We start from the raw sequence: 27,671 nt of genomic DNA, 5'->3' as shown, positions 1-27,671 counted from the left end.
GATTACGAAAATGGTGGTGCAAATTTTGTCCAGAAAACCTTAAAGCCAAAAAACCAAAAAAACTGGTTTTTGGAGGATTTTTTCACATTTTCTTACATAAATGAGCTCTGATCTCGAAATTTGTCGCGACGACCTGTGAACTCAAAGCGAGAAAGTTTTAGATAACACTTCAGTCGATCATTTAAGACCGGTTTTAGCGTCATCTATGTTAAGCTACGCCGAGCAAGGCCAATAAATGGATGGGTGACTTGAACATTATATTGGGAATAAAGGGAGAACGGGCTCTAGTCTTGATTTTAAATCATTACATAAAAGTAAAACCAAAAAAACAAATCAAGAATAATAATAAACTGAATATTAAATAAAATAGGTAGGTACATAAATATTGATTTTCCTTAACCAAGATCGAAAAATTCCCGGAGGGACGGGCCCCGCTTGTTATTTTCCGCTCTAATGAAAGAGTTCAAATATGCGTTGCCTGTGAGGGAGCTTTGCTCGGGACATTTGATGTGACGTCTTCGCCTACGGGAGCGTATGCCGTGACGTCAAACTTCACGATTTACCTGTATTTTTTAAATCGATTTATCTCGGTATCTAGAAGTCGTAGAAGAAAAAGAAAAATTCCGTTGGTCCTCATTTTTCCTGCTCTATGACTTTGAAACATCACCCAAGTAAGCGCAACTGATCTATTGTATTACCTATTGTATAAGTTGTATTAAATTTTAATGTATTAGGTTAGGTAGGTACTCGCAGGTTCCTAGGTCGAAGGATATACTGAACCATAACGTCGATTTGAAGCTATTAGGGTAAGTGTACCATTTATTCGCCCACCTAAAAAAACGTACCATTTATTGGCCCACCTGTCCACATTTATTTTTCTAATTTTTGTTTTTATGACTACAATTTTTGAATAGCACTGGTTCGATAGCAGTCTTTAAGCCCTTTCTTTTGATGAAATTGGATCTTGAAAAAGTTCGTCCAGTTCAGACTTATGTGGCGTATGGTACAGGTGGGCCAATAAATGGTACGTTTTTTAGGTGGTCGAATAAATGGTACACTTACCCTATCTTTTACTGATTATGCAATGTGCGTAGCATTTGAAATTCGCTCCCAAAACTATGTACTTTCTTTCCCTTCTTTTTAACCGTAAAATAAGACATTACCCCGTTTTGCACGATATGATTCATCAACGTAGCTTGCACACCCACACAGAACAATGCAATAAAACATACCACTATTGTTATGCAAGCTTATTTACATAATATCTACCTATAGATAGATAGGTACAGATATTATTTAGGTACATAAGATTTACGTATAGATACAGATATTCCTTACTTAGTTAAATAGTTTGTCAATTTGTCATCAAAATAAATAGGAATTCGTCTCGGTTTTTGTGTAACCTTCCGTGCTTCCTCAATAGCGTTCGATACCCGGAAGTGTGATTTTTTTTTTAGGTGGTCGCGATTTATGTACGCTTCATTTTGATGGTCCTCCTAGCGTTCGATACCCGGAAGTGTGATTTTTTTTTTAGGTGGTCGCGATTTATGTACGCTTCATTTTGATGGCTCAAGACTTTGACAAAGGTTGATCACCTGTGTGCAGGTGTTAGTACTCAAAATCCATGTTGACATTGGGTTGATTTTGTCCATTTTCGAAACGATTCAGAAGTAGGAAACATAGTCAAGAGTTGAGGTGATGGACTACAAAAACATCCAAAAGCTCAAAGCTACCAATCTTTCGGTTCAGTAGTGCAAAGTTGGAAAAGCCAAAAGTTCAAATTTCAAATCTGGCAATAACCTAACCATTGAACCATTCTAATTTCTAAACCAAACCAAAATACCAAATACCCAAATAGTCCAAATACCAAAAAGGAACTTTTTTGCAAGCTTTTTTGAATTTTGAAACGCCCGCGAAACTTCCATTTTTTCTTGATGCAATTAAAGCGCGCTCTATGCTCTGTTCGTAGAATTATTTTAAGATCCGTTTGCGTCTATACTTTTTACGAGGACGACCGAAGCTTTTAGTACAAGTTTTTATCAAAATCACCATTTATATCAGTAATTTGGGGGTAAAAAAAAAAAAAAAAAAATACATGATTTTAACAAATGGAGGTAGGTAGTATAATAGGTTGTTCTAACCGGTTTTTTTTTTATGGTGCTTATACTATTGATGGCCAAACTTGGTTTCTATGCCCTAACTTTTTGACTAGTGCGTACCTATTAAAATAAAGACAACAAATTAATGTAGAATATTGTTTGTAAATAAATTAAAATGCCCCACATTACTTGACTGTTTTTATACTACTTTTTTTACTCTCCTTCCCGATAGGGTACAAATACCACTTTTTTTTTAGTTTATTTATTTATTTTTTACCGTCTCTGAAGGACATTACTTTTAAAGGCTTTATTTTACGTGACAGGGTTCTCACTTATGTGAGCTCTTACATCCAACCACTTTTCACTCTCGCTCTAGCAAGATACGTATCTAGATATCATCCTGATAAATTATATCTATTGTAGTGAATGGTGAATGCACCCTGTACCAATTTCTCAATCCCCCTTATCACTAGGTACTTGCACATGCAACACCCTGTAATCAATTTCTTAATATGTACTCCCCCTTATCACAATAGGCACATGCAACATCGTAACGCACAAGTACACACTTCATAGTGTAAAATTATCTACTGATAACAACTGATAACGCCTGTAATTAAGTATTGTCTATTTTATCTGTTCGAGTATTTTGGTACTTTGTAGTGAATAATAGCACATCCCCCGTCAAGTGTCAAAGTGTATCGTAGTTTTACTTAATTGAGTTTATTTATTTTCTTCTCATTTTTATTTAATTTGTACCTACCTACTTGTTTGTATGTTGAACATTGGAGTGAAATATTTTAATTTTATAAGTTAATTTTTAAAGGATTTTTTTTTTTTATATAGATAAAATATTAATAATACCTATTTGGAATTCCCCGTGTCATTTCGTGGTGTAATATGGAAAGGTTAAGTGCGGTCGAAAGTTCAAAAGTTTACCGTCGGCGATCGATTGTGTTTTTTTCCCGAAGTGATAATGAGTAGGTAATGTAGGTAGTATGTGATTATATTATAAGAAACGTGAGTGAGAACAATCTCGTGCTTTTTACTTTCCTTATTTGAATGTATCACAGTACCTACTCTCACAGTTCTTCTGATCCACCCGCCTTTGTGATAATGGTAATCATAAGTTTTATTTAGACTCATGTGGTCTGTGTCGTAGCATATCCATCCCGTAGTTACCGTAGTATGTCCCTCATCAGATGGGCGATAACAGACACAATAGGGTAAGTGTACCATTTATTGCAACAAGTGGCTGATCTGCCTTTACGTCCTCAGTTGTGGACTAGGCCTGACCTCATGTATATTTTTCGCTCTGGTGTGGAGTCACTGGCATTCCACACTTAACTCCTGCTATGCCTCGGACTGTGGATGTGTCCTGTATGTGATGACCACGCTAAATGTGATAGCAGGTAAGAGATTCGCCAACACCAGTGGCCAGTGTCCGCTGCTCACACTCAGACGGTCTGACAGACCTAGGTCTCAAGATTTTTTCGCCACACACACTCAGATTGTCTGACAAACTGAGGTTTGTCAGATGGTCTGGTCGTGAGTGACTAGCTCAGCAGCCTAATTTACGAAACTACTCTGGCATCCTATTCCTCACTTGACATCTGCGAGAACGAACCTTATCTGTTAAGGATAAAATCCACCCTGGGCGGGAATCGAACCCACGACCTAGCAACTTATAAGGCGACGCACTGCTCTCTTAGTTAACTATAAGGCTTTCTCTTTTTTTTTCGTCCGCTCATTTTTATTCCTCCGCTCCGATTGCAGGCGGTAATATCTGGATCTGCTATTTCGTGACGTACACACACTTATTGGTAGGCTTGGCCTCGTGCGGCCTGGCCTGTTACTACTGTGTGCGGAGTTTACGAGAGGAGACTAGACGGTCCAAAGTCCATGGGGCCAATAGACGCTTTGTACCGGTGCCTAGTTATGATGGGTGAGTACTGAAAGGGCATGCACTCTGTATATGATAGGTGCAGAGAGTAGTAAAAGGAGTTCTTATCGTTCCGACTTGAGAGAGAAGAATTTATCAGGACATGAGGTACAAAAATAGGGCTGCCTGGAACCTGGAAGAGACTGACAAGAAATGTCGCAATTTTGATGGTCCTCCTCCTCCTCCTCTTCTTCTTCTCCTTCTTCAGCTCCTGGTTTCTCATTTCTCATTACAATCACAAATGAAGAGGCCACCAATTTGCTCCCCGTTTGTCCAGGTTTCCTATGTAGACCGCCGCGGTCCTAATTAGACAGGTTTGACTGTAATGTTATGAATGAATCTATTTATTATTTTATTTATGTTTTACACTTTTACTTTAAATCTAGTGATAGGAAATTTACGCTAGAGTAGAGAGAGCAATGAGATAAATCAATTTTCTCGTCAGGTTTCAATGAATTGCGATGGATTGCAAAGTAGGTACCCATTAATGATTTTTTTGGCGTTGTTTTGATTCGTTAATGTTCCATGCTTTCATCGCCATTTGTATAGGATGTTAGATGTTACAACTGTTACATTGCATGATTTCGTTTAGGTAGACGTACGCAGACATTCTTAGGACCTTTCGCCTTAGGTCAGCCACTCACTATCAGGTAGATCTGACAGGTACACCTGACCAGGTCCGCCTGTCAGGTAAGTGGCTGGCCTTAGGTACTTCAAGAACGACGTATTTACTGCTTGTAATAGCCGTCATTTGCTAAGTCAAATGATTGTTGGCCCAATAACTTGGCTTTGTGAATGGCTAATTACATGGCACCAGCTTGCGATTGGATGATTCCCATTAGATACTGATGTTAGGGAGATTATTACCTCCCTATTACCTATTTAGATTCTAAGGGAACTTAGTACTCTAGGTAAGTGATATTTGAGCTACCCAGTATTTTAATTGCATTTTTGTAGATGGGAGTAAGTAGGTAGGTACGTATATTTTTGTTTTATTACATTTCACTCAGTCTGTTGTTCTCAATTTATGTTCAAACCAAGTTCACGACGTCTTCGGTGATACGGTACTTCCTGGATGGTTCCTCGAGATAAGTAAATAATAGATCAGTTGCGCTTACTTGGGTGATGTTTCAAAGTCATAGAGCAGGAAAAATGAGGACTAACGGAATCTTTCTTTTTCTTCTACGATTTCTAGATCCCGAGATAAATCGATTAAAAAAATGACGGTAAATCGTGAACTTTTTGACGCGAGGGTGTGAAGAGGAAAATGAAATAACTTTCGTGGTTAAGTGTGAAAATATCTGAATGAAGTCCCAAAAATTCCAAGTACCTACATCATGGGTACGGGCCAAAGGGCTAAGTGCATTCCAAGTAAAATAGGTACTTGAGGGGTTCATTCAAGGGGGAGGCAAGAGAGAACCCGGGTGACTTTATGCACTAATGGGTTAACTAGAGGAATATGGAGTGCGATATAATATATGATGTCAGAATTATTTCGTGGAATAGAACCCAGGTCATCAAGATGATACTTTCTGAACTCTTAACCTTTCGCCGCATAGTCCTTAGAGAGGCGCTATTATTTTGGGTTGGTGGTTACAGAAATTGGCTCATAGACTCACTATAGACTATTCGTTATCACTTCATTGATAAGATAAGAATTGATCTGATAAGAATTGATTCGAGTCTTCCTCCCGCCTATACCTTCAGTCCCTGTTGTACGCTATTTACTGTAACTATATTAGAACAATGTACGTATTACATACTTTTAGTATACTTACGTTTAAAATATAATAATTATAGGTAGATATGTAACGGAGACATAAAACAAAATACATGAAAATTGTTCAACTTCTCTCACTGAAAATTGAAATACCAGTTTTTACTTTTTTGGGAGTGTTCAAGTTGAAAAACCCATTAAACGCAGTTTTTTCGTTTTTTTCTTTGATTTGACTGACGGAAATCGAAACAATATTGTTTTAGCGTTAGGGCAGTGCAGAAACCTTCTGAATAGTTCGTGTGGAGTGCTTTTTTTAACAAAAAATTCACAGCTATCCCTGTGTTAATAGATTATGTAGGTACGCAATCATTTACCTAAAAATACGAGTAAGAATTGTTAGTATCTACTATCAGTACCTACGCTATCGGTCAAAAATCGAGAGTAAATTTTGGCGTCTCCACTACATAACAAGTTATACGTGTAAAGTACCCAGGTAGGGGCCAATACCTAATACTTTGTTAAATTTAATTGCTTAGGTGTCTAAAAGTATCTATTAGTTAAAAATGCAGATGTTAAAAACAGTGCACATCATGTATCAAATATCCAAGTTATCAGCCTTAAAAGTTAAGTGTACCTAGCTGTAGACATAGAAGGTAGAAATCGGAAACGATGCAAAGTTCACCGCCAACCAAACCAATATTGTTAAGTTTGGACAACCAGCTGTCCTAGTACTGGCAACCAGCTGTCTTAACGCTGGCAACCAGTTGAGCTCAGCCAACAAGCTGTCCGAGTCCTAGCACTGGCTTCCAGTTGTCCTACCTCAGCCAACCAGCTGTCCTAGTGCTGGCAACCAGCTGTTCTCAGCCAACAAGCTGTCCGGGTCCTAGCACTGGCTTCCAGTTGTCCTACCTCAGCCAACCAGTTGTCCTAACGCCGCCAACAAGCTTTCCCAGCACTGATCTCACCATGACTTTCCCACCGGACTCTCTCCTGGCTAAGACCAACAAGTGGCTGATCTGTCTCTACGTTCTCAGTTGTGGACTAGGCCTGACCTCGTTCGATTCCCGCCCGGGGCGGATTTTATCCTGATGGGATAATGTTCATTCTCGGAACGGCTGGCTTTCTCCTATTCTGTCTTCCTTCTTAAAAAAAAAGACCAAAGATTAATATTGCATCAATGGTATTGATTGTTATATTGTACATAATCTCTAGGAAATCTGTACATACATGGATAAAATTTTATAAATAAAAATATATTATATGTATATAGGGGTATGAAATACATACTGAGAAGGACTTAGATGGTACATTCTAGGAATGTGTAGTAAATACAAAAAATTATCAATGAAATACATAATATACTTTAGTAAAAAATAGATAATAACAAGAAAGTGTAAATATTGTGTAAATATTGTGTAAATGAAATAAAAATATATTATATGTATATAGGGGTATGAAATACATACTGAGAAGGACTTAGATGGTACATTCTAGGAATGTGTAGTAAATATACAAAAAATAATCAATGAAATACATAATATATACTTTAGTAAAAAATAGATAATAACAAGAGTGTAAATATTGTGTAAATATTGTGTAAATACATGAAGGGAGTTCATTGTTTAAATATTCTACAAAGCGTTTTGTTTCGTAAACAACTTGGGGAGTTCCCACACGGGCTGAAATCGTTTTGCAGATACAATTATTTTAGGTGTAGGTATTTTGCTTTCGGAATTTTTCCTCTTTTGGCGTGATTCGATAAAAAATCTTCTAAAAGACGATTACTTCCCCATGTCGAGAACCCTACTTGTATAAATGCTGACAAATTATCACTTTGCGACCCGCACAACTAATCACTTTTTTTAAAATTACCACCGCGGAATTTTCAGGACAACTTGGAAGTCTTCAGCATTCACTCAGTAGGACTATGGAATTTTTCTTCAATAATTGAGGATAGAATTTTATGCCTTGGCAGCGATTTGAACCTTCAACCACCTGAATGGCAGGCGAAAAAGCACGACTACTGTGGTTCCTCAAATAATTGAGGATAGAATTCCATGCATTGCTGGCAAATGGAACTCAATGAATACCAGACGAGGATATGCCCCACTGGACTATGAAGGCAGAGCTTACTAGAGCTAATGTTATGCCTTGGCAGCGATTTGAACCTGTGACCACCTGAATGGCAGGCGAAAAATCACGACTACTGTGGTTCCTCAAATAATTGAAGATAGAATTCCATGCATTGCTGGCAAATGGAACTCAATGAATACCAGCCGAGGATATGCCCCACTGAACTATGAAGGCAGAGCTTACTAGAGCTGAGGTTGTGTTTATACAGGCTGAAATCGTTTTGCAGATACAATTATTTTAGGTGTAGGTATTTTGCTTTCGGAATTTTTCCTCTTTTGGCGTGATTCGATAAAAATTCTCCAAAAAGACGATTACTTCCCTATGTCGAGAACCCTACTTGTATAAATAATGCTGACAAATTATCACTTTGCGACCCGCACAACTAATCACCTTTTTAAAATTACCACCGCGAAATTTTCAGGATAACTTGGAAGTCTTCAGCATTCACTCAGTAGGACTATGGAATTTTTCTTCAATGATTGAGGATAGAATGTTATGCCTTGGCAGCGATTTGAACCTGTGACCACCTGAATGGCAGGCGAAAAAGCACGACTACTGTGGTTCCTCAAATAATAGAGGATAGAATTCCATGCATTGGTGGCAAATGGAACTCAATGAATACCAGACGAGGATATGCCCCACTGAACTATGAAGGCAGAGCTTACTAGAGCTGAGGTTGTGTTTATACACATTACACAGGTCTAGACCAGGCTAGGCTTGAAAAAAAAAACAAGTTTCGCCGGCAGGGGTTGAGACTGATAAGTCCCTTTACTCCCTTTACAGTCTAAAAAAATAGGAACAAAATCTATTGTTTCGTTCGTTTGTCTATCTGTCTGGCTGTTTGTTTTTTGTTGTTTGTTTGTTGTTTTTTTTTTTTTTTCATTTTTCAAGCCTAGCCTACCCACATAACTTGAATTTCAGAGTGAGTGAGGTCGAACCTCACTCAGGAATGTGTTAGGGAGCGGTAAGCCTTACTCGCGGGCACCCTAACCGGAGCTACGACTCAAGAGAACGGGTTCGCTTTCCGCTTACACTTCTTACTCGACTCGCTATGTATAAAACTACTCTCGTCATCACTCGGGAAATCTTCGAAGGATAAATTACTAAACCCGGCTGCTGAATGAATGGCGCGGATTTTCTTGCTTGACTTTTTCGAGATATGGCTGGACAGTTTGGATTTGGGTTTGCTCGCGGGTTTCACTTGGATGGAAGGGTCACTGTCTGTGGACTCGGCGATGATGGTGTCCTGCGGGCTGTATGTGTCTGGTCCCGGGTAGGGGAGACTCTCTTGTGTTGGCGGGCTCGAGGTGTCCCCTGCCGCCAAGGAATTGCTGGCTTGTAGGGAAGGTTTGGCGGGGAGGAGAGGTTTACTCGCGGTGGGCTGAGGCCCGTCCGAGCTTCGCCGTGCGCTGGGGGTTGTATAGGCGGGAAAGGGTAGGGTAGTTTCTTTGATTTGACTGACGGAAATCGAAACAATATTGTTTTAGCGTTAGGGCAGTGCAGAAACCTTCTGAATAGTTCGTGTGGAGTGTTTTTTTTTTTTAACAAGAATTTCACAGCTATCCCTGTGTTAATAGATTATGTAGGTACGCAACCATTTACCTAAAAATACGATAGAGAATCGTTAGTACCTACTATCAGTACCTACGCTATCGGTCAAAAATCGAGTGTAAATTTTGGCGTCTCCACTACAAGTTATACGTGTAAAGTACCCAGGTAGGGGCCCAATAGCTAATACTTTGTTAAATTTAATTACTTAGGTGTCTAAAAGTATCTATTAGTTAAAAATGCAGATGTTAAAAACAGTGCACATCATGTATATATCAAATAACCAAGTTATCAATCAGCCTTTTTAACAAACTGTAGAAGTTAAAGCTGTAGACGTAGAAGGTAGACATTGGAAACGATGCAAAGTTCATCGCCAACCAAACCAATATTGTTAAGTTTGGACAATCAGCTGTCCTAGTACTGGCAACCAGCTGTCTTAACGCTGGCAACCAGTTGAGCTCAGCCAACAAGCTGTCCAGGTCCTAGCACTAGCTTCCAGTTGTCCTAGCTCAGCCAACCAGTTGTCCTAACGCCGCCAACAAGCTTTCCCAGCACTGATCTCACCATGACATTCCCACCGGACTCTCTCCTGGCTAAGACCAACAAGTGGCTGATCTGCCTTTACGTCCTCAGTTGTGGACTAGGCCTGACCTCATGTATATTTTTCGCTCTGGTGTGGAGTCACTGGCATTCCACACTTAACTCCTGCTATGCCTCGGACTGTGGATGTGTCCTGTATGTGATGACCACGCTAAATGTGATAGCAGGTAAGAGATTCGCCAACACCAGTGGCCAGTGTCCGCTGCTCACACTCAGACGGTCTGACAGACCTAGGTCTCAAGATTTTTTCGCCACACACACTCAGATTGTCTGACAAACTGAGGTTTGTCAGATGGTCTGGTCGTGAGTGACTAGCTCAGCAGCCTAATTTACGAAACTACTCTGGCATCCTATTCCGCACTTGACATCTGCGAGAACGAACCTTGTCTGTTAAGGATAAAATCCGCCCTGGGCGGGAATCGAACCCACGACCTAGCAACTTATAAGGCGACGCACTACTCTCTTAGTTAACTATAAGGCTTTCTCTTTTTTAGTCGGTCCTTCCGCGTCTGGTTCGTCATCGGCTAGTAGGGGGCGTTCCCCGTAGCTGTGACCGACGAATAGGAGATCCACTTCCGTGTGTTCGGGAACGGTGGCCACTGGAATATAAGAGAGGGGGAATGAGATATACACGATAAGGGAATAACGTGGGGAAAGATGAACGTAACGAGATTTCATCAAAGGGGGAAAAAGAACCAGCCTAGCTAGCTTAGTTGGTAGCGCGTCTGCCTTGTAAGCGCTAGGCCGCGGGTTCGATTCCCGCCCGGGGCGGATTTTTATCCTGATGGGATAATATTCGTTCTCGGAACGGCTGGCTTTCCTATCCTGTCTTCCTTCTCTCTTCGATTTCGGGTCGATAAGACCATAGCAGTTTTACAGTTCCCTGTATCAAACCTCTTTTAAAAAAAATCTTTGATGAGTTCCAATCAGAACGAAACGCGTCTTACGCTGCTCCCAGGTGCTGGCTAAAAGATTGTCTACTTACCGGTTGGATGTCTCATGACTTCATCCCGTGCCATACTCTCACACTCCGCATGATATGCTGAGGATCCGCACGTCATCACGGAATCAATATCACGTTATCACGTCTAATGAGGTAGTTACTTACCGGTTGGATGTCTCATGACTTCATCTCGTGCCATACTCTCACACTCCGCATGATATGCTGAGGATTCACACGTCATAACAGAATCAATATCACGTTATCACGTCCAATGAAGTAGTTACTTACCGGTGGGATGTCTCATCACTTCATCCCGTGCCATACTCTCACACTCCGCATGATATGCTGAGGGCCACTGATATAAGAGGGGGGGAATGAGATATACACGATAAGGGAATAACGTGGGGAAAGATGAACGTAACGAGATTTCATCAAAGGAGGAAAAAGATCCAGCCTAGCTAGCTTAGTTGGTAGCGCGTCTGCCTTGTAAGCACTAGGCCGCGGGTTCAATTCCCGCCCGGGGCGGATCAAGGAGGTTAGGTACCTATTTAGGGTCGGTTTCCACTATCCATTCAGATCACGTTCCAGTCACAAAATGTTGTATTAACGAACGAATATTATTTATCTGGATAAAATCCGCTCTGGGCGGGAATCGAACCCTTGACCTAGCGCTTACAAGGCAGGCGCGCATCCAACCTAACGAGGCTCTGATGGGACAATGTTCGTTCTCGGAACGGCTGGCTTTCTCCTATCCTGTCTTCCTTCTCTCTTCGATTTCGGGACGCTAAGACCTTAGCAGTTACAGTTCCCTGTATCAAACCTCTTTTAATAAAAATCTTTGATGAGTTCCAATCAGAACGAAACGCGTCTTACGCTGCTCCCAGGTGCTGGCTAAAAGATTGCCTACTTACCAGTAGGATGTCTCATGACTTCATCCCGTGCCATACTCTCACACTCCGCATGATATGCTGAGGATCCACATGTCATCACGGAATCAATATCACGTTATCACGTCCAATGAAGTAGTTACTTACCGGTAGGATGTCTCATGACTTCATCCCGTGCCATACTCTCACACTCCGCATGATATGCTGAGGATCCGCACGTCATCACGGAATCAATATCACGTTATCACGTCTAATGAAGTAGTTACTTACCGGTAGGATGTCTCATCACTTCATCCCGTGCCATACTCTCACACTCCGCATGATATGCTAAGGATCCACACGTCATCACGGAATCAATATCACGTTATCACGTCTAATGAAGTAGTTACTTACCGGTAGGATGTCTCATCACTTCATCGCGTGCCATACTCTCACACTCCGCATGATATGCTGAAGATCCGCACGTCATCACGGAATCATTCATAGTCACCGTCTCACTCTCACGATCATTCCTCTCCTTCTTCTTCTCCTCCTTTCTACCTTCCCCTCCGCTGTCCTCTTCCCGAGCCCTAAAACACAAAATCGAAAACAGCCGAATAATAACGAAGAGCTTCTTCGTTTTCTTCGCCTTTTCCCGTGTACAGACGGGGTCGGCGTCTTTCGTCAGCCTCTCAATCAGCCCTAACTAGGGTGATTGCTTTGGGTTGACATTTGGTTTCGGCTACAAATTTTACAAGTGGATGCCCTTCGCACTCGACCTTTGCTATTTCTTTAGCGAAGGAAATTCAGGCCGGTATACTTCCTCAGGGGAGTACAAGGGAAACAGAATGCCAGGGTAATAAATGATCAGATTTAGGAGCGCAACTTCAATGGCCGAGGAGGGTCCACTAAGCTTGCACACGGGAGGTCCCGGGTTCGATTCCCAACTGGGTCGAAGTTTTTTCGACTCTTCTGTGCTTGGAGTTCAGGGTGCACTCAGCCTCGTTAGAGCAATCGAGTCTTTAAAATAGTATTCAGTAGCACGACCAGTGGCGACATAACCATTGTAAAAAGATAAAATGGGAATTGATTGCACAGAAAGCATTAAGTAATGACATAATAAAAGTTATGAAAAAGCGCTGCTTTAGCAAAAATAAATAATAAAATCAATGTTTCTTTTTACGGTTCAATGTGTGTAATATAAAAAAAAAATAATAATAATAAAAACTCTACCTCAGATCGGAAGCAGATCCGATTGAATCCTGATCCGAATTCTCATCTCCAGGTGAAGGAACGTCAATCGGTTCCGAATTGCTCCCCCCGATCGTGTGAGTGGGGAGTTTCTTTCGACCTCGCACCCGTTCGCTCAGTTTTTTCTTGCTCAGTCCTCCGCCCGACTTTTTCTTCTTCCGGAGTTCTTTGCCATGGTCTGAAATCAAGAGAGGTAAAGTTCATATTGGATGTTTGTAAATTTGTTGTTTGCCAATGTCGGTACCTTTTTACGTACAATAGAATCATAGTGATTACTAATGCCTACAACCCAATCAAATTTAGGAACATTAAAATCTCCTAAAACTATGAGTACTGGCTTCCAAGGCAGGACAGGAGCTTATGTGAACTGAGTTCATACGACTATTTAAGGAACATAAGCCCGCCTAGTTACCTTGGTTGGTAGCGCGTCTGCCTTGTAAGCACTAGGCCGCGGGTTCGCTATCCGCCCCGAATAAGTTCCCTCTATCAAACGGCTGGCCTTCTCCTATCCTGTCTTAATTCTCTCTTCCTATCAAACCTCTTAAAAAAAGTTTGAATTGACTTGGTCTCGAACCACCAACCTCCACATCTAGCGCTTCAACTCACCATGTTCATCAGCACTATCATCCGAAGATATCTCGAACCGGTTCACTTGCAGCTTCTCATACTTGGACCTATCCTCCAGTGGCGCCTTCACAAACGGAGGCGATGCTGGCGTTTCCTCCTCCACTCCTTCTTCCCCCTCTCCACTTTCGGACGGGATGAGGGCCTCTTCAGCATGCGAGTCTGACTTGGGCCGGGAGAAGTACTTCCACTTGTCCCCGCCTGAGGTATGACTAGAGTGACGTGAAATGAGACCTGGGGAGGAGAAACGGGGGAGATTGTGATGCTGAAGGGACGAAGAATAGAATAGAATAGAATAGAATAGAATAGAATAGAATAGAATAGAATAGAATAGAATAGAATAGAATAGAACAGAATATAATAGAATAGAACAGAATAGAATAGAATTTGTTTATCCTGCTGGGATAGGACTGAAAAGTCTCTTTACCCCGGCAGTCTAACCAAGGTCTCATATATTTTGACATGTTATGGGGAACACATATTACAATTAGATTAAATGAACACCCTGATTAGCCGTAGTTCCATTTCCGGTGGGGTCAAAAAGAATGCGAGATGAAAATTATTAATTTTGCGATTTCTGCAATTATTTTAGGTAGGTACGTGTAAAAAATGAAATAGGCATTTTGAAAATCCTAGATTGTGATGCTGAGGGCCTCTTCAGCATGCGAGTCTGACTTGGGCCGGGAGAAGTACTTCCACTTGTCCCCGCCTGAGGTATGACTAGAGTGACGTGAGATGAGACCTGGGGAGGAGAAACGGAGGAGATTGTGATGCTGAAGGGAGGTAGAATAGAATAGAATAGAATAGAATAGAATTTTTTTTATTTTATTTAATATGATTTCTTTATTTTTGAATAATTAATTAGAAATAAAAACATCTCCTAGGCTGATTTCAACCTCTGAGGAGATGGTTATTCTTCCTCTTCATTGGTTACAATAGAATAGAATAGAACAGAATAGAATAGAATAGAACTTGTTTATCCTGCTGGGATAGGACTGAAAAGTCCCTTTACCCTGATTAAGCGTAGTTCCATTTCCGGTGGGGTCAAAAAGATTGCAAGATGAAAATTATTAATTTTGCGATTTCTGCAATTATTTTAGGTAGGTACGTGTGTAAAAAATGAAATAGGCATTTTGAAAATCCTAGATTGTGATGTTGAAGGTTCCGGGTTCGATGCCGACCGAGGAGAAAGCGATATTGTTGATAAGACGATTTGCACGGGGGAGGGAGGTAATCAGAATGATTTCTCCTATTACGAAATGGGGGGATCAATAGCACATTTAAAATAAACCTTGTTTTATTATTACTTACATCAAGGTTTCAATTGTAGCAATAAACCTAGTACTAATTAGCGAAAGCCCAAAATTTGCGGATGTAAAACCTTGTGTGATAGAAAAAAAAGGTTAAAGCAAAGCATACTACCTAAAATAGGTCTATCCATAAAAAAGAATATTTCACAAGTAAATAATAAAAAAAAAATATTCTTAAAGGAGAAAAAATAACGAAACAAAAATAAGAGACAACCAACACAAAACATAATAGAAACCAAAGAGAAAATACCTAGGCACCAGAACAGAAAAACAAAAGAAGAAAAAAAAAAAACAAAGATGGGTTTAAAATTGAATGTGTGTGCATGAATAAATGTGTCTTTCAGGTGTCAATTTAGATTTCATTGATGTTAATTAAAGTAGTAAGTTATTTTACAATGTTTTGAATGATTTTTTTGGTAGACGTATTTTTACAAAGATATTCGGGCACAGTTTATTAAAAATTGATTTTCCATGCTAAAAAATGGAATTCCTTTAGAATGAATTTGCAAAAAGAACGTTCATTCTCAAATTGTACACAATGATAAGTAGTTTTCATTCACACATTTAATATTAAACCATCTCGAAACGAAAAAGAGGGGTACAAAACCAGATAAAGGTGATTCAAAATTAAAAGAAATGCGAAAAAACCAAACAGAAAGCAACAGTATTAGATAAGGAAAACCAAAACATAATGCTAGTTTGGTCATTGGATGTTACTTACCTAGGAATAAAATTTAGTGGACTGCTCTCAAAATGGCACGGATACAAATTCTATTCACAAGATCATTTGTCAAGAAGGCAAGGTATACTTTAGATTTAACTTTGATAAAATTAGTTTTAAATTTGATAAAACTTTCATTAGATTAAGATATTATGGACGTCCACGAATGGAGTAAGAAGATTAACATCGATTTGACTCAGAAACTACATAGGTAATTCACAAAACTTTGCCTACGATGGCCCTGGCAAAGACAGACTTTTCAGGATCATAAAAAGAAGATTAATAAAAAGAGTTTCTGAAATTAAATTGGAAATTAAAATCGAGCCCGTTTCGAAAGAAACCAAAACACTTTTAATTTTTGAATCACCTTTAGTAAATTCATATTGAAGGAAGTTTCACCAAAATGAAGAATCAAGTAGGATAATTTTTTGTAGTGACTACTTGTTGTTTTTATTGTAGAGGTAATACAGACTGAATATTTAAATAGAGTCAAGAGTGTCCTTTAATGTTGGTTTACGGGTAGTTGAAAAGTACCCAACATTATGTATGGAATGCTAATGTCAGTAAACAAAATAATAAACAAGTGAAAAGTCATTTGACGACTTTGCATGCAAATAAATTGAAATTATTCAGAAGAAAAAAGTGGAGAACAAGATTAAATATTTCCTGATAAGTTATCAGTGATAACGTTCGATCACAAGAGAGGTAAAAAATTATAATTAAAAACAAGAAAATAAACAGCTTGAAATAAAAACATGATAAACATATCTCACAAGAATAAACTTCGAGTTTATAATAATGATACTAAGTAGGTACAAGTATTATATAATGGGGGGTTAAATTTAACCATGACAATCAACAATAAATAATACTAGATTTGGAGCAAAGGATATTGTAGATGGGCTAGTAAATTAATAATAATTAATTTATTGTAATTATAAATATTGAATGCAATCAAAAAATCTAATTCATGATTTATTTGTGGTAGCCGATAGCTTCACAATTTTCGTGGATATCACAGCATTACTAAGAGCCCTATTTCTGTCATTGCTATAAATTTTCTTTTTACTCTGGTAATGCCGCCACTGGTCGCTACTCAATTATCCTCACAAGGGTCAGTGCACCCCGAAATAATAAGCACTAAGCCAAAAAAAAGCTACTCAGCCACAGATGTTATAAATAGGTATTGTTATTGTATTTGCTTTGTATCCTAATATGACATTTAATAACAACAGAAGGTAGTCCAACCTCCCTGTTTCACCCATCATGAAAGTAGAATAAGAATAGGGAGTACAATAATGTTAAAATCTTTGGTATTAGAGCTAAACAATGTAGATATAATCACACTTAAGAACTAAACACAAGAAAGAAAGAAAGAAGGAAAGAGTTAGAATGGAAGGAGGGAAAGAGAGAGAAAGGGGGGAGGGAGAGACTAAGAAGAAGAGGAGAGAGGGAGAGAAAGGAAGAGAAGTAATTAAAGACAACCAAGAGTGAAAATATTGGACAACAGTATATCAGAATGACTAGTATTGAAAATAAATAATGAATTGTCTGGCGGTATACTTGGTATTAGGTAAGTACATTTAGGTAAGTATACGGTGGTAAGGTATACAAGTGGTAAGGTATACGGTAAGTACATTTAGACCAGGATAAGAGGAAAACTCATCCAATGTTTTCTAAAATGAAATAAACAAAAAGTAATCGTATTTTAAAGACTATTTTAAACAAACTCACACGAAAATTCTAACGATTCTAATAAAAGAGAGGTGTAATATTTCAGCTTAGGGGAGAAAATGGTCAAAAGGTACACAAAAAATTCATCACAAAGTAATTTCATTTGTAACTAACATTTTTAGAAGATAACCTTAAGAGGTAGGGTAGGAGGATGGGGTAGAATATTGACGGTGGCGATATTACCTCGCGTTTGGAAAGTATCGAGAGAGCAGGGCTGAGCAGGTAAAGTTCTCGCATTACCCAAGGTATAAGAGTCTATAGAATGGAAACGATCACAGGAAACCTGGGTAAATGGGACCGCGCCAAACATGTCCTGAGCATCCGAAGCAGGAGGGGTGAATTGGAATCCACTGGATAACCCGACCGAACTAGGAAATCCCACTGAGCTCGAACCTAATCCCACAGAGTTGGAAATTAATCCCATTGAGCTAGAAACTAATCCTACTGAGTTAGAAGCTAATCCCACTGAGTTAGAAGTTCTGACAAACTGAGGTTTGTCAGATGGTCTGGTCGTGAGTGACTAGCTCAGCAGCCTAATTTACGAAACTACTCTGGCATCCTATTCCGCACTTGACATCTGCGAGAACGAACCTTGTCTGTTAAGGATAAAATCCGCCCTGGGCGGGAATCGAACCCACGACCTAGCAACTTATAAGGCGACGCACTACTCTCTTAGTTAACTATAAGGCTTTCTCTTTTTTAAAAAACCAAAAAAAAAAAAAAAAAAAAAAAAAAAAAAACTGGTTTTTGGGGGATATTTTCGTTATCAGCAATCATTTCAAAGCCTCATTTTTATTCCTCCGCTCCGATTCCAGGCGGTAATATCTGGATCTGCTATTTCGTGACGTACACACACTTATTGGTAAGCTTGGCCTCGTGCGGCCTGGCCTGTTACTACTGTGTGCGGAGTTTACGAGAGGAGACTAGACGGTCCAGGGGCCATGGCGTCAATAGACGCTTTGTACCGGTGCCTAGCTATGATGGGTGAGTACTGAAAGGGTATGCACTCTGTATATGATAGGTGCAGAGTATTAAAAGGAATTCTTATCGTTCCGACTTGAGAGAGAAGAATTTATCAGGACATGAGGTACACGATAGGGCTGCCTGGAACCTGGAAGGGACTGACGAGAAATGTCGCGCCGACCCTATTTAAATAGGAAAAGGCTAGGAAGAAGAAAGAGTACTCAAGGAGGTTAGGTACCTATTTAGGGTCGGTTTCCACTATCCATTCAGATCACGTTCCAGTCACAAAATGTTGTATTAACGAACGAATCTTATTTATCTGGATAAAATCCGCTCTGGGCGGGAATCAAACCAGCAATCTAGCGCTTACAAGGCAGGCGCGCATCCAACCTAACTAGGCCGGCTTGCCTCACCCCTACTTACACATCCAACCCTCTAATCGCTTTCTCTTCTCCCCCAGGGGCGTAATTCCAGGGCAGGCCGGGGACTCCTGTTTCACTCCCCTCGCTCTATCATCAGGGGTGATCTCAGTCCTGCTCCTCAGTACAGCATACCTGTACACGGAAGGATACTATAAGACCTGTTCTGAATATAGAAGAACTGTGGCGAGGAATTTGAAGGTAAGTAAAGTTTCCCACTCCTGTTTCACTCCCCTCGCTCTATCATCAGGGGTGATCTCAGTCCTGCTCCTCAGTACAGCATACCTGTACACGGAAGGATACTACAAGACTTGTTCTGAATATAGAAGAACTGTGGCCAGGAATTTGAAGGTAAGTAAAGATGTCTACCTAGCGTAGACACGTTGAATGGACCATTTCCCACGGATCACTGAAATTAAGCAACGTTGCACGTGGTTAGTAAATGGGTGGTGACCATATCAGGAATCGTGCTGCTGGGTTCCCGGCTCCACTCAGGATTCCTCTCCTTCTTCTTCTCCTCCTTTCTACCTTCCCCTCCGCTGTCCTCTTCCCGAGCCCTAAAACACAAAATCGAAAACAGCCGATTAATAACGAAGAGCTTCTTCGTTTTCTTCGCCTTTTCCCGTGTACAGACGGGGTCGGCGCCTTTCGTCAGCCTCTCAATCAGCCCTAACTAGGGTGATTGCTTTGGGTTGACATTTGGTTTTGGCTACAAATTTTACAAGTGGATGCCCTTCGCACTCGACCTTTGCTATTTCTTTAGCGAGGGAAATTCAGGCCGGTATACTTCCTCAGGGGAGTACAAGGGAAACAGAATGCTCAGGGTAATAAATGATCAGATTGAGGAGCTCAACTTCAATGGCCGAGGAGGGTCCACTAAGCTTGCACACCGGAGGTTCCGGGTTCGATTCCCAACTGAGTCGAAGTTTTTTCGACTTTTCTGTGTTTGGAGTTCAGGGTGCACTCAGCCTCGTTAGAGCAATCGAGTCTTTAAAATAGTATTCAGTAGCATGACCAGTGGCGACATAACCATTGTAAAAAAGATAAAATGGGAATTGATTGCACAGAAAGCATTAAGTAATCTTATATTATAAGAACAGCGTTAGGTCACGGGTTCAATTCCCGCCCGGGACGGATTTTATCCTAAACAGGTAAGGTTCGTTCTCGGAACGGCTGTCTTTCTCCTATCCTGTCTTCTTCTCTCTTCGCTTTCGGAACGATAAGATTTCAGTAGTTTTATAGTCCCCTCTATCAAACCTCTGGAGAAAAACTTTGATTCACAAGCTTTCCAGTTGGAGGGTACGGTTAGCCAAGTGGTAACGCGCTTGCTTGTCATGCAGAAGGTTCCGGGTTCGGTACCCACATTTGACCAAAATTTCTTCTGTTTCAGGCAAGCGGTAATCTGGTGAGTCTCATTTTGGACCGCCTCTCCTGTACGTCTCTTGTCATGCAGAAGGTTCCGGGTTCGGTACCCACATTTGACCAAAATTTCTTCTGTTTCAGGCAAGCGGTAATCTGGTGAGTCTCATATTCGACCGCCTCTCCTGTACGTCCATTCTGGACCTGATGGACTACACCCAGCCCAACACCCCCCGGCGCGACCCTAGAGGGGGCATCATCAACAGTTCGTTCCTGCTACAGGGGGCTATACTGACGGCCTGGGCCCACTTCCTAGTGTGGGCCCTGCTCCTTGTGTACAATGCTATGTTGGCGAGGAGGAATAGTCTTAGGGAGAAACACGGGAAGATTGGGGTGATGGAGCCCAAGGATAGGATTGGGGAGGAGCCCAAGGGTGAAATTGAAAGGGAAACGAAGGGCGTGATTGGGATGGAGCCCAAGAGTATAATGGGAACGGAAACTGCAATATAGTGATATAGGTACTTAAATAAGATAAACATAACCCAAGGGTGAAATTGGGAAATTGAGAAGGCCCACTTCCTAGTGTGGGCCCTGCTCCTTGTGTACAATGCTATGTTGGCGAGGAGGAATAGTCTTAGGGAGAAACACGGGAAGATTCGGGTGATGGAGCCCAAGGATAGGATTGGGAAGGAGCCCAAGGGTGAAATTGAAAGGGAAACGAAGGGTGTGATTGGGATGGAGCCCAAGAGTATAATGGGAACGGAAACTGCAATATAGTGATACAGGTACTTAAATAAGATAAACATAACCCAAGGGTGAAATTGGGAAATTGAGGAGAGCCAGCCTAGTTAGCTTAGTTGGTAGTGCGTTTGCCTTGTAAGCGCTAGGCCGTGGGTTCGATTCCCGCCCGGGGCGGATTTTATCCTGATGGGATAATGTTCGTTTTCTAGCAAAAATAAATAATAAAATTAATGTTTTTTACGGTTCAATGAGTGTAAAATAAAATAAAAAAATAATAATAATAAAAAAAAACTCTACCTCAGATCGGAAGCAGACCCGATTGAATCCTGATCCGAATTCTCATCTCCAGGGGAAGGAACGTCAATCGGTTCCGAATTGCTCCCCCCGATCGTGTGAGTGGGGAGTTTCTTTCGACCTCGCACTCGCTCGCTCAGTTTTTTCTTGCTCAGTCCTCCGCCCGACTTTTTCTTCTTCCGGAGTTCTTTGCCGTGGTCTGAAATAAGGAGAAAATATACAGGTAAGGTTATTTAACACATAGTTAAAGCACTTAACGGAAAATAGTGTAAATAATTTCACCAGATATACTGTGTAGCATTTTAGGGCGAGGGAGTTTTATAATCTCAAAAAAGTTTTTTTTTTTACTCTTTTAAATGATTAAGCCTAGTTTGCTCAGTTGGTAGAGCGTCTTTGTAAGCGCTAGGCCGCGGGATCAATTACCGCCCGGGGCGGGTTTTATCCTGAACGGATAAGGTTCGTTCTCGGAACGGCTGACTTTCTGTCTTCCTTTTCTATTCGCTTTCGGAACGATAAGTAGAATAGAATAGAATAGAATAGAATAGAATAGAATAGAATAGAATAGAATAGAATAGAATAGAATAGAATAGAATAGAATAGAATAGAATAGAATAGAATAGAACAGAATATAATAGAATAGAACAGAATAGAATAGAATTTGTTTATCCTGCTGGGATAGGACTGAAAAGTCTCTTTACCCCGGCAGTCTAACCAAGGTCTCATATATTTTGACATGTTATGGGGAACACATATTACAATTAGATTAAATGAACACCCTGATTAGCCGTAGTTCCATTTCCGGTGGGGTCAAAAAGAATGCGAGATGAAAATTATTAATTTTGCGATTTCTGCAATTATTTTAGGTAGGTACGTGTAAAAAATGAAATAGGCATTTTGAAAATCCTAGATTGTGATGCTGAAGGTTCCGGGTTCGATGCCGACCGAGGAGAAAGCGATATTGTTGATAAGACGATTTGCACGGGGGAGGGAGGTAATCAGAATGATTTCTATTACGAAATGGGGGGATCAATAGCACATTTAAAATAAACCTTGTTTTATTATTACTTACATCAAGGTTTCAATTGTAGCAATAAACCTAGTACTAATTAGCGAAAGCCCAAAATTTGCGGATGTAAAACCTTGTGTGATAGAAAAAAAAGGTTAAAGCAAAGCATACTACCTAAAATAGGTCTACCCATAAAAAAGAATATTTCACAATTAAATAATTCAAGGTTTCAATTGTAGCAATAAACCTAGTACTAATTAGCGAAAGCCCAAAATTTGCGGATGTAAAACCTTGTGTGATAGAAAAAAAAAGGTTAAAGCAAAGCATACTAGCATACTACCTAAAATAGGTCTATCCATAAAAAAGAATATTTCACAAGTAAATAATAAAAAAAAAATATTCTTAAAGGAGAAAAAATAACGAAACAAAAATAAGAGACAACCAACACAAAACATAATAGAAACCAAAGAGAAAATACCTAGGCACCAGAACAGAAAAACAAAAGAAGAAAAAAAAAAAACAAAGATGGGTTTAAAATTGAATGTGTGTGCATGAATAAATGTGTCTTTCAGGTGTCAATTTAGATTTCATTGATGTTAATTAAAGTAGTAAGTTATTTTACAATGTTTTGAATGATTTTTTTGTTAGACGTATTTTTACAAAGATATTCGGGCACAGTTTATTAAAAATTGATTTCCCATGCTAAAAAATGGAATTCCTTTAGAATGAATTTGCAAAAAGAACGTTCATTCTCACATTGTACACAATGATAAGTAGTTTTCATTCACACATTCGTGTCAATTTAGATTTCATTGATGTTAATTAAAGTAGTAAGTTATTTTACAATGTTTTGAATGATTTTTTTGGTAGACGTATTTTTACAAAGATATTCGGGCACAGTTTATTAAAAATTGATTTTCCATGCTAAAAAATGGAATTCCTTTAGAATGAATTTGCAAAAAGAACGTTCATTCTCAAATTGTACACAATGATAAGTAGTTTTCATTCACACATTTAATATTAAACCATCTCGAAACGAAAAAGAGGGGTACAAAACCAGATAAAGGTGATTCAAAATTAAAAGAAATGCGAAAAAACCAAACAGAAAGCAACAGTATTAGATAAGGAAAACCAAAACATAATGCTAGTTTGGTCATTGGATGTTACTTACCTAGGGATAAAATTTAGTGGACTGCTCTCAAAATGGCACGGATACAAATTCTATTCACAAGAACATTTGTCAAGAACGCAAGGTACGAGTATACTTTAGATTTAACTTTGATAAAATTAGTTTTAAATTTGATAAAACTTTCATTAGATTAAGATATTATGGACGTTCACGAATGGAGTAAGAAGATTAACATGGATTTGACTCAGAAACTACATAGGTAATTCACAAAACTTTGCCTACGATGACCCTGGCAAAGACAGACTTTTCAGGATCATAAAAAGAAGATCACTGACTCAGAAACTACATAGGTAATTCACAAAACTTTGCCTACGATGACCCTGGCAAAGACAGACTTTTCAGGATCATAAAAAGAAGATTAATAAAAAGAGTTTCTGAAATTAAATTGAAAATTAAAATCGAGCCCGTTTCGAAAGAAACCAAAACACTTTTAATTTTTGAATCACCTTTAGTAAATTCATATTGAAGGAAGTTTCACCAAAATGAAGAATCAAGTAGGATAATTTTTTGTAGTGACTACTTGTTGTTTTTATTGTAGAGGTAATACAGACTGAATATTTAAATAGAGTCAAGAGTGTCCTTTAATGTTGGTTTACGGGTAGTTGAAAAGTACCCAACATTATGTATGGAATGCTAATGTCAGTAAACAAAATAATAAACAAGTGAAAAGTCATTTGACGACTTTGCATGCAAATAAATTGAAATTATTCAGAAGAAAAAAAGTGGAGAACAAGATTAAATATTTCCTGATAAGTTATCAGAGATAACGTTCGATCACAAGAGAGGTAAAAAATTATAACTAATGTCAGTAAACAAAATAATAAACAAGTGAAAAGTCATTTGACGACTTTGCATGCAAATAAATTGAAATTATTCAGAAGAAAAAAGTGGAGAACAAGATTAAATATTTCCTGATAAGTTATCAGTGATAACGTTCGATCACAAGAGAGGTAAAAAATTATATTTAAAAACAAGAAAATAAACAGCTTGAAATAAAAACATGATAAACATATCTCACAAGAATAAACTTCGAGTTTATAATAATGATACTAAGTAGGTACAAGTATTATATAATGGGGGGTTAAATTTAACCATGACAATCATCAATAAATAATACTGGATTTGGAGCAAAGGATATTGTAGATGGGCTAGTAAATTAATAATAATTGATTTATTGTAATTATAAATATTGAATCCAATCAAAAAATCCAATTCATGATTTATTTGTGGTAGCCGAGAGCTTCACAATTTTCGTGGATATCACAGCATTACTAAGAGCCCTATTTCTGTCATTGCTATAAATTTTCTTTTTACTCTGGTAATGCCGCCACTGGTCGCTACTCAATTATCCTCACAAGGGTCAGTGTACCCCGAAATGTAAGCACTAAGCCGAAAAAAGCTACTCAGCCACAGATGTTATAAATAGGTATTGTTATTGTATTTGTTTTGTATCCTAATATATGACATTTAATAACAACAGTAGGTAGTCCAACCGTTTTAGCCATCATGAAAGTAGAATAAGAATAGGGAGTACAATAATGTTAAAATCTTTGGTATTAGAGCTAAACAATGTATAATCACACTTAAGAACTAAACACAAGAAAGAAAGAAGGAAAGAGTTAGAATGGAAGGAGGGAAAGAGAGAGAAAGGGGGAGGGAGAGAGTATGAGGAAGAGGAGAGAGGGAGAGAAAGGAAGAGAAGTAATTAAAGATAACCAAGAGTGAAAATATTGGACAACAGTATATCAGAATGACTAGTATTGAAAATAAATAATGAATTGTCTGACGGTATACTTGGGTAAGTACATTTAGACCAGGATAAGAAGAAAACTCATCCAATGTTTTCTAAAATGAAATAAACAAAAAGTAATCGTATTTTAAAGACTATTTCAAACAAACTCACACGAAAATTCTAACGATTCTAATCAAAGAGAGTTGTAATATTTCAGCTTAGGGGAGAAAATGGTCAAAAGGTACACAAAAAAATTCATCATAAAGTAATTTCATTTGTAACCAACATTTTTAGAAGATAACCTAAAGATTTTTTCTCGTAAAAAAAAGACCAAAACAACTGCCCCAAAATTATTTTCTAAGAAACTCCCATAAAAAAGGAAAAAGAAAATAATAGTAATAATAATAATATTTTGTTCATACGAAGAGCAAATTTTACTGCCTTCGTTTTATTGGATAGGTAGGTAAGTAAAGGTAAAAGAGTCCATCTCAATAGAGAGCAAAACATAGTTGATCATAATGGTCACAAAATATTGCGATGCAAAGATAAAAATGACATAACAATCAATCTCAAGCATTAGATAGATACCAAAAGTTCATAATGTTCAAAACTTTCCAAGCCTAGCGACTCTTGAAGTAGAAAATAGAAAACAACATGGCTATGTACTCTGTGATAACATGGGAGTTCTAACAGTTGATAACAATGATGATAACAAGAGAGTTATAACAATGATGATAATATGAGAGTTATAACTGTTGATAACAATTATGATAACATGAGAGTTATAACAGTTGATAACAATGATGATAACATGAGGGTTATAACAGTTGATAACAATTATGATAACATGAGAGTTATAACAGTTGATAACAATGATGATAACATGAGAGTTATAACAGTTGATAACAGTGATGATAACAGTTGATAACAACATAGAGAGCAGGCGTTCATGACTTACCAACGACATCGCTGGAAGAACATTTCTTGTCTTTTGAAGATTGGCGGGAGAATCCTGGAAAACCCAAGGAAATAATATTGTTAAAGAAACGTCAGCTTAAAGGGCGTAGTTCGATTTCGAACAGTGATGATAACAGTTGATAACAACATAGAGAGCAGGCGTTCATGACTTACCAACGACATCGCTGGAAGAACATTTCTTGTCTTTTGAAGATTGGCGGGAGAATCCTGGAAAACCCAAGGAAATAATATTGTTAAAGAAATGTCCAGTCAGCTTAAAGGGCGTAGTTCGATTTCTGGTGGGGTCGAAAAATTTGCAACATGCAAATGATTAATTCTGCGACCTCTGCCAACATTTTAGTTACACACAGGTAAAAAAAATATTTCCAAAATTCCAAGGCAATATTAAATACTTACCACGGGGTATAGAGAAGGGGGCACACCTGAAAGGATCAGGGGCGGGGCGTTAGGCTCATTTTTGGGGACAGGCAGGGAGGGTTAGGTTTAATATTGCATACTTATAGGTTCAATATTGTATACTTACCAGGGGGTATAGAGAAAGGAGCACAACTGAAAGGATCAGGGGAGGCATTAGGCTCATTATTGGGATTTCGGGTGGGGTCGAAAAATTTGCAACATGCAAATGATTAATTCTGCGACCTCTGCCAACATTTTAGTTACACACAGGTAAAAAAAAATATTTCCAAAATTCCAAGGCAATATTAAATACTTACCACGGGGTATAGAGAAGGGGACACACCTGAAAGGATCAGGGGCGGGGCGTTATGCTCATTATTGGGGACAGGCAGGAAGGGTCAGGGTCAATATTGCATGCTTATAGGTTCAATATTGTACACTTACCAGGGGGTATAGAGAAGGGAGCACAACTGAAAGGATCAGGGGAGGCATTAGGCTCATTATTGGGGACAGGCAGGGGGTCTTCATCAGGGCCGGTTTGAGTAACAGGGGCGGAAGTAACTGGGGGTACCACATCTGCGAAATAGAAAGTAAAAAAATTGATTTATATCCATGAATTAAAATAAATAAATAAAAAGGCCAATTAGTTTGGAAGGTAACGCGTCTGCTTCATAAGCAATAGGTTGCGGGTTCCATTCCTGTCAGAGGCGAAATTTATTTCTAAAGAGACAAGTTTTGTTCTCGGGAAGGCTGGCTTTCTCCTATCCTGTCCTCTCTTTCTTTCTTCGATTTGTGACGATAACAGCATAATACAATTCCCCCTTTCAAACTTAAAAAAAAAAAAAACATATTGTGGGCCTGGGCCATTAAAGATAAATTTGGACTGTTCTATCCCTTACCTCGTTGTATCTTATCAAACTCGGCGCCGAAAATGTGATCCTCGGAAAGTTGACTAAACGGTGCCGTATCCTCGAACGGGTTCCAACTATTGACCTCTGCAGAGAGGCTCCTAGAATCTACCTCTCCACCACTGACTGAACGGGCTACCAGACTGGCAGTGCCGGGGGTCGAGGGGTTATTGCAGGTCGCCAGTGGATTCTGAGACA

At 39.1% G+C, this 27,671-nt stretch overlaps 1 protein-coding gene and 2 long non-coding RNA genes across 6 annotated transcripts in view; 1 reads left to right on the top strand and 2 right to left on the bottom strand.

The window, feature by feature from the left end:
• The first annotated feature begins 2,066 nt into the window (after nucleotides 1-2,066).
• Nucleotides 2,067-6,741, top strand: LOC113465526. Of its 4 annotated transcripts, none has more exons than XR_003390210.1 (2): nucleotides 2,067-3,218; nucleotides 6,295-6,741. It is a non-coding gene; the product is annotated as an uncharacterized LOC113465526 (long non-coding RNA). The 4 variants fall into 4 exon arrangements; XR_003390212.1 differs by having other exon boundaries at nucleotides 2,067-3,248; XR_003390211.1 differs by having other exon boundaries at nucleotides 2,067-3,325; nucleotides 6,316-6,741.
• A 1,428-nt stretch (nucleotides 6,742-8,169) lies between these two features.
• The window catches only part of LOC103524827, a 38,768-nt gene continuing 19,266 nt past the window's right edge, over nucleotides 8,170-27,671 (bottom strand). The window contains exons 13-20 of the mRNA XM_026820098.1: nucleotides 27,465-27,663; nucleotides 27,010-27,141; nucleotides 26,323-26,376; nucleotides 13,706-13,957; nucleotides 13,082-13,277; nucleotides 12,263-12,438; nucleotides 10,512-10,638; nucleotides 8,170-9,348 (exon numbers count right to left, since the gene is read on the bottom strand). Coding sequence (XP_026675899.1) covers nucleotides 8,895-9,348; nucleotides 10,512-10,638; nucleotides 12,263-12,438; nucleotides 13,082-13,277; nucleotides 13,706-13,957; nucleotides 26,323-26,376; nucleotides 27,010-27,141; nucleotides 27,465-27,663 — 1,590 coding nt within the window. The 3' untranslated portion in view covers nucleotides 8,170-8,894. The remainder of the gene's footprint in view (nucleotides 9,349-10,511; nucleotides 10,639-12,262; nucleotides 12,439-13,081; nucleotides 13,278-13,705; nucleotides 13,958-26,322; nucleotides 26,377-27,009; nucleotides 27,142-27,464; nucleotides 27,664-27,671) is intronic.
• On the bottom strand, nucleotides 19,383-21,406 carry LOC113465527. The gene is made up of 2 exons (XR_003390213.1): nucleotides 21,268-21,406; nucleotides 19,383-19,427 (listed from the first exon to the last, which is right to left on the bottom strand). It is a non-coding gene; the product is annotated as an uncharacterized LOC113465527 (long non-coding RNA).

Source organism: Diaphorina citri, unplaced genomic scaffold (genome assembly GCF_000475195.1).
Source record: "Diaphorina citri unplaced genomic scaffold, Diaci psyllid genome assembly version 1.1 scaffold122, whole genome shotgun sequence".
NCBI classification, from domain to species: Eukaryota; Metazoa; Arthropoda; class Insecta; order Hemiptera; family Psyllidae; genus Diaphorina; species Diaphorina citri.
Note: the sequence above shows the minus strand (reverse complement) of the source record. Positions and strands in the feature narration are given on the sequence as shown.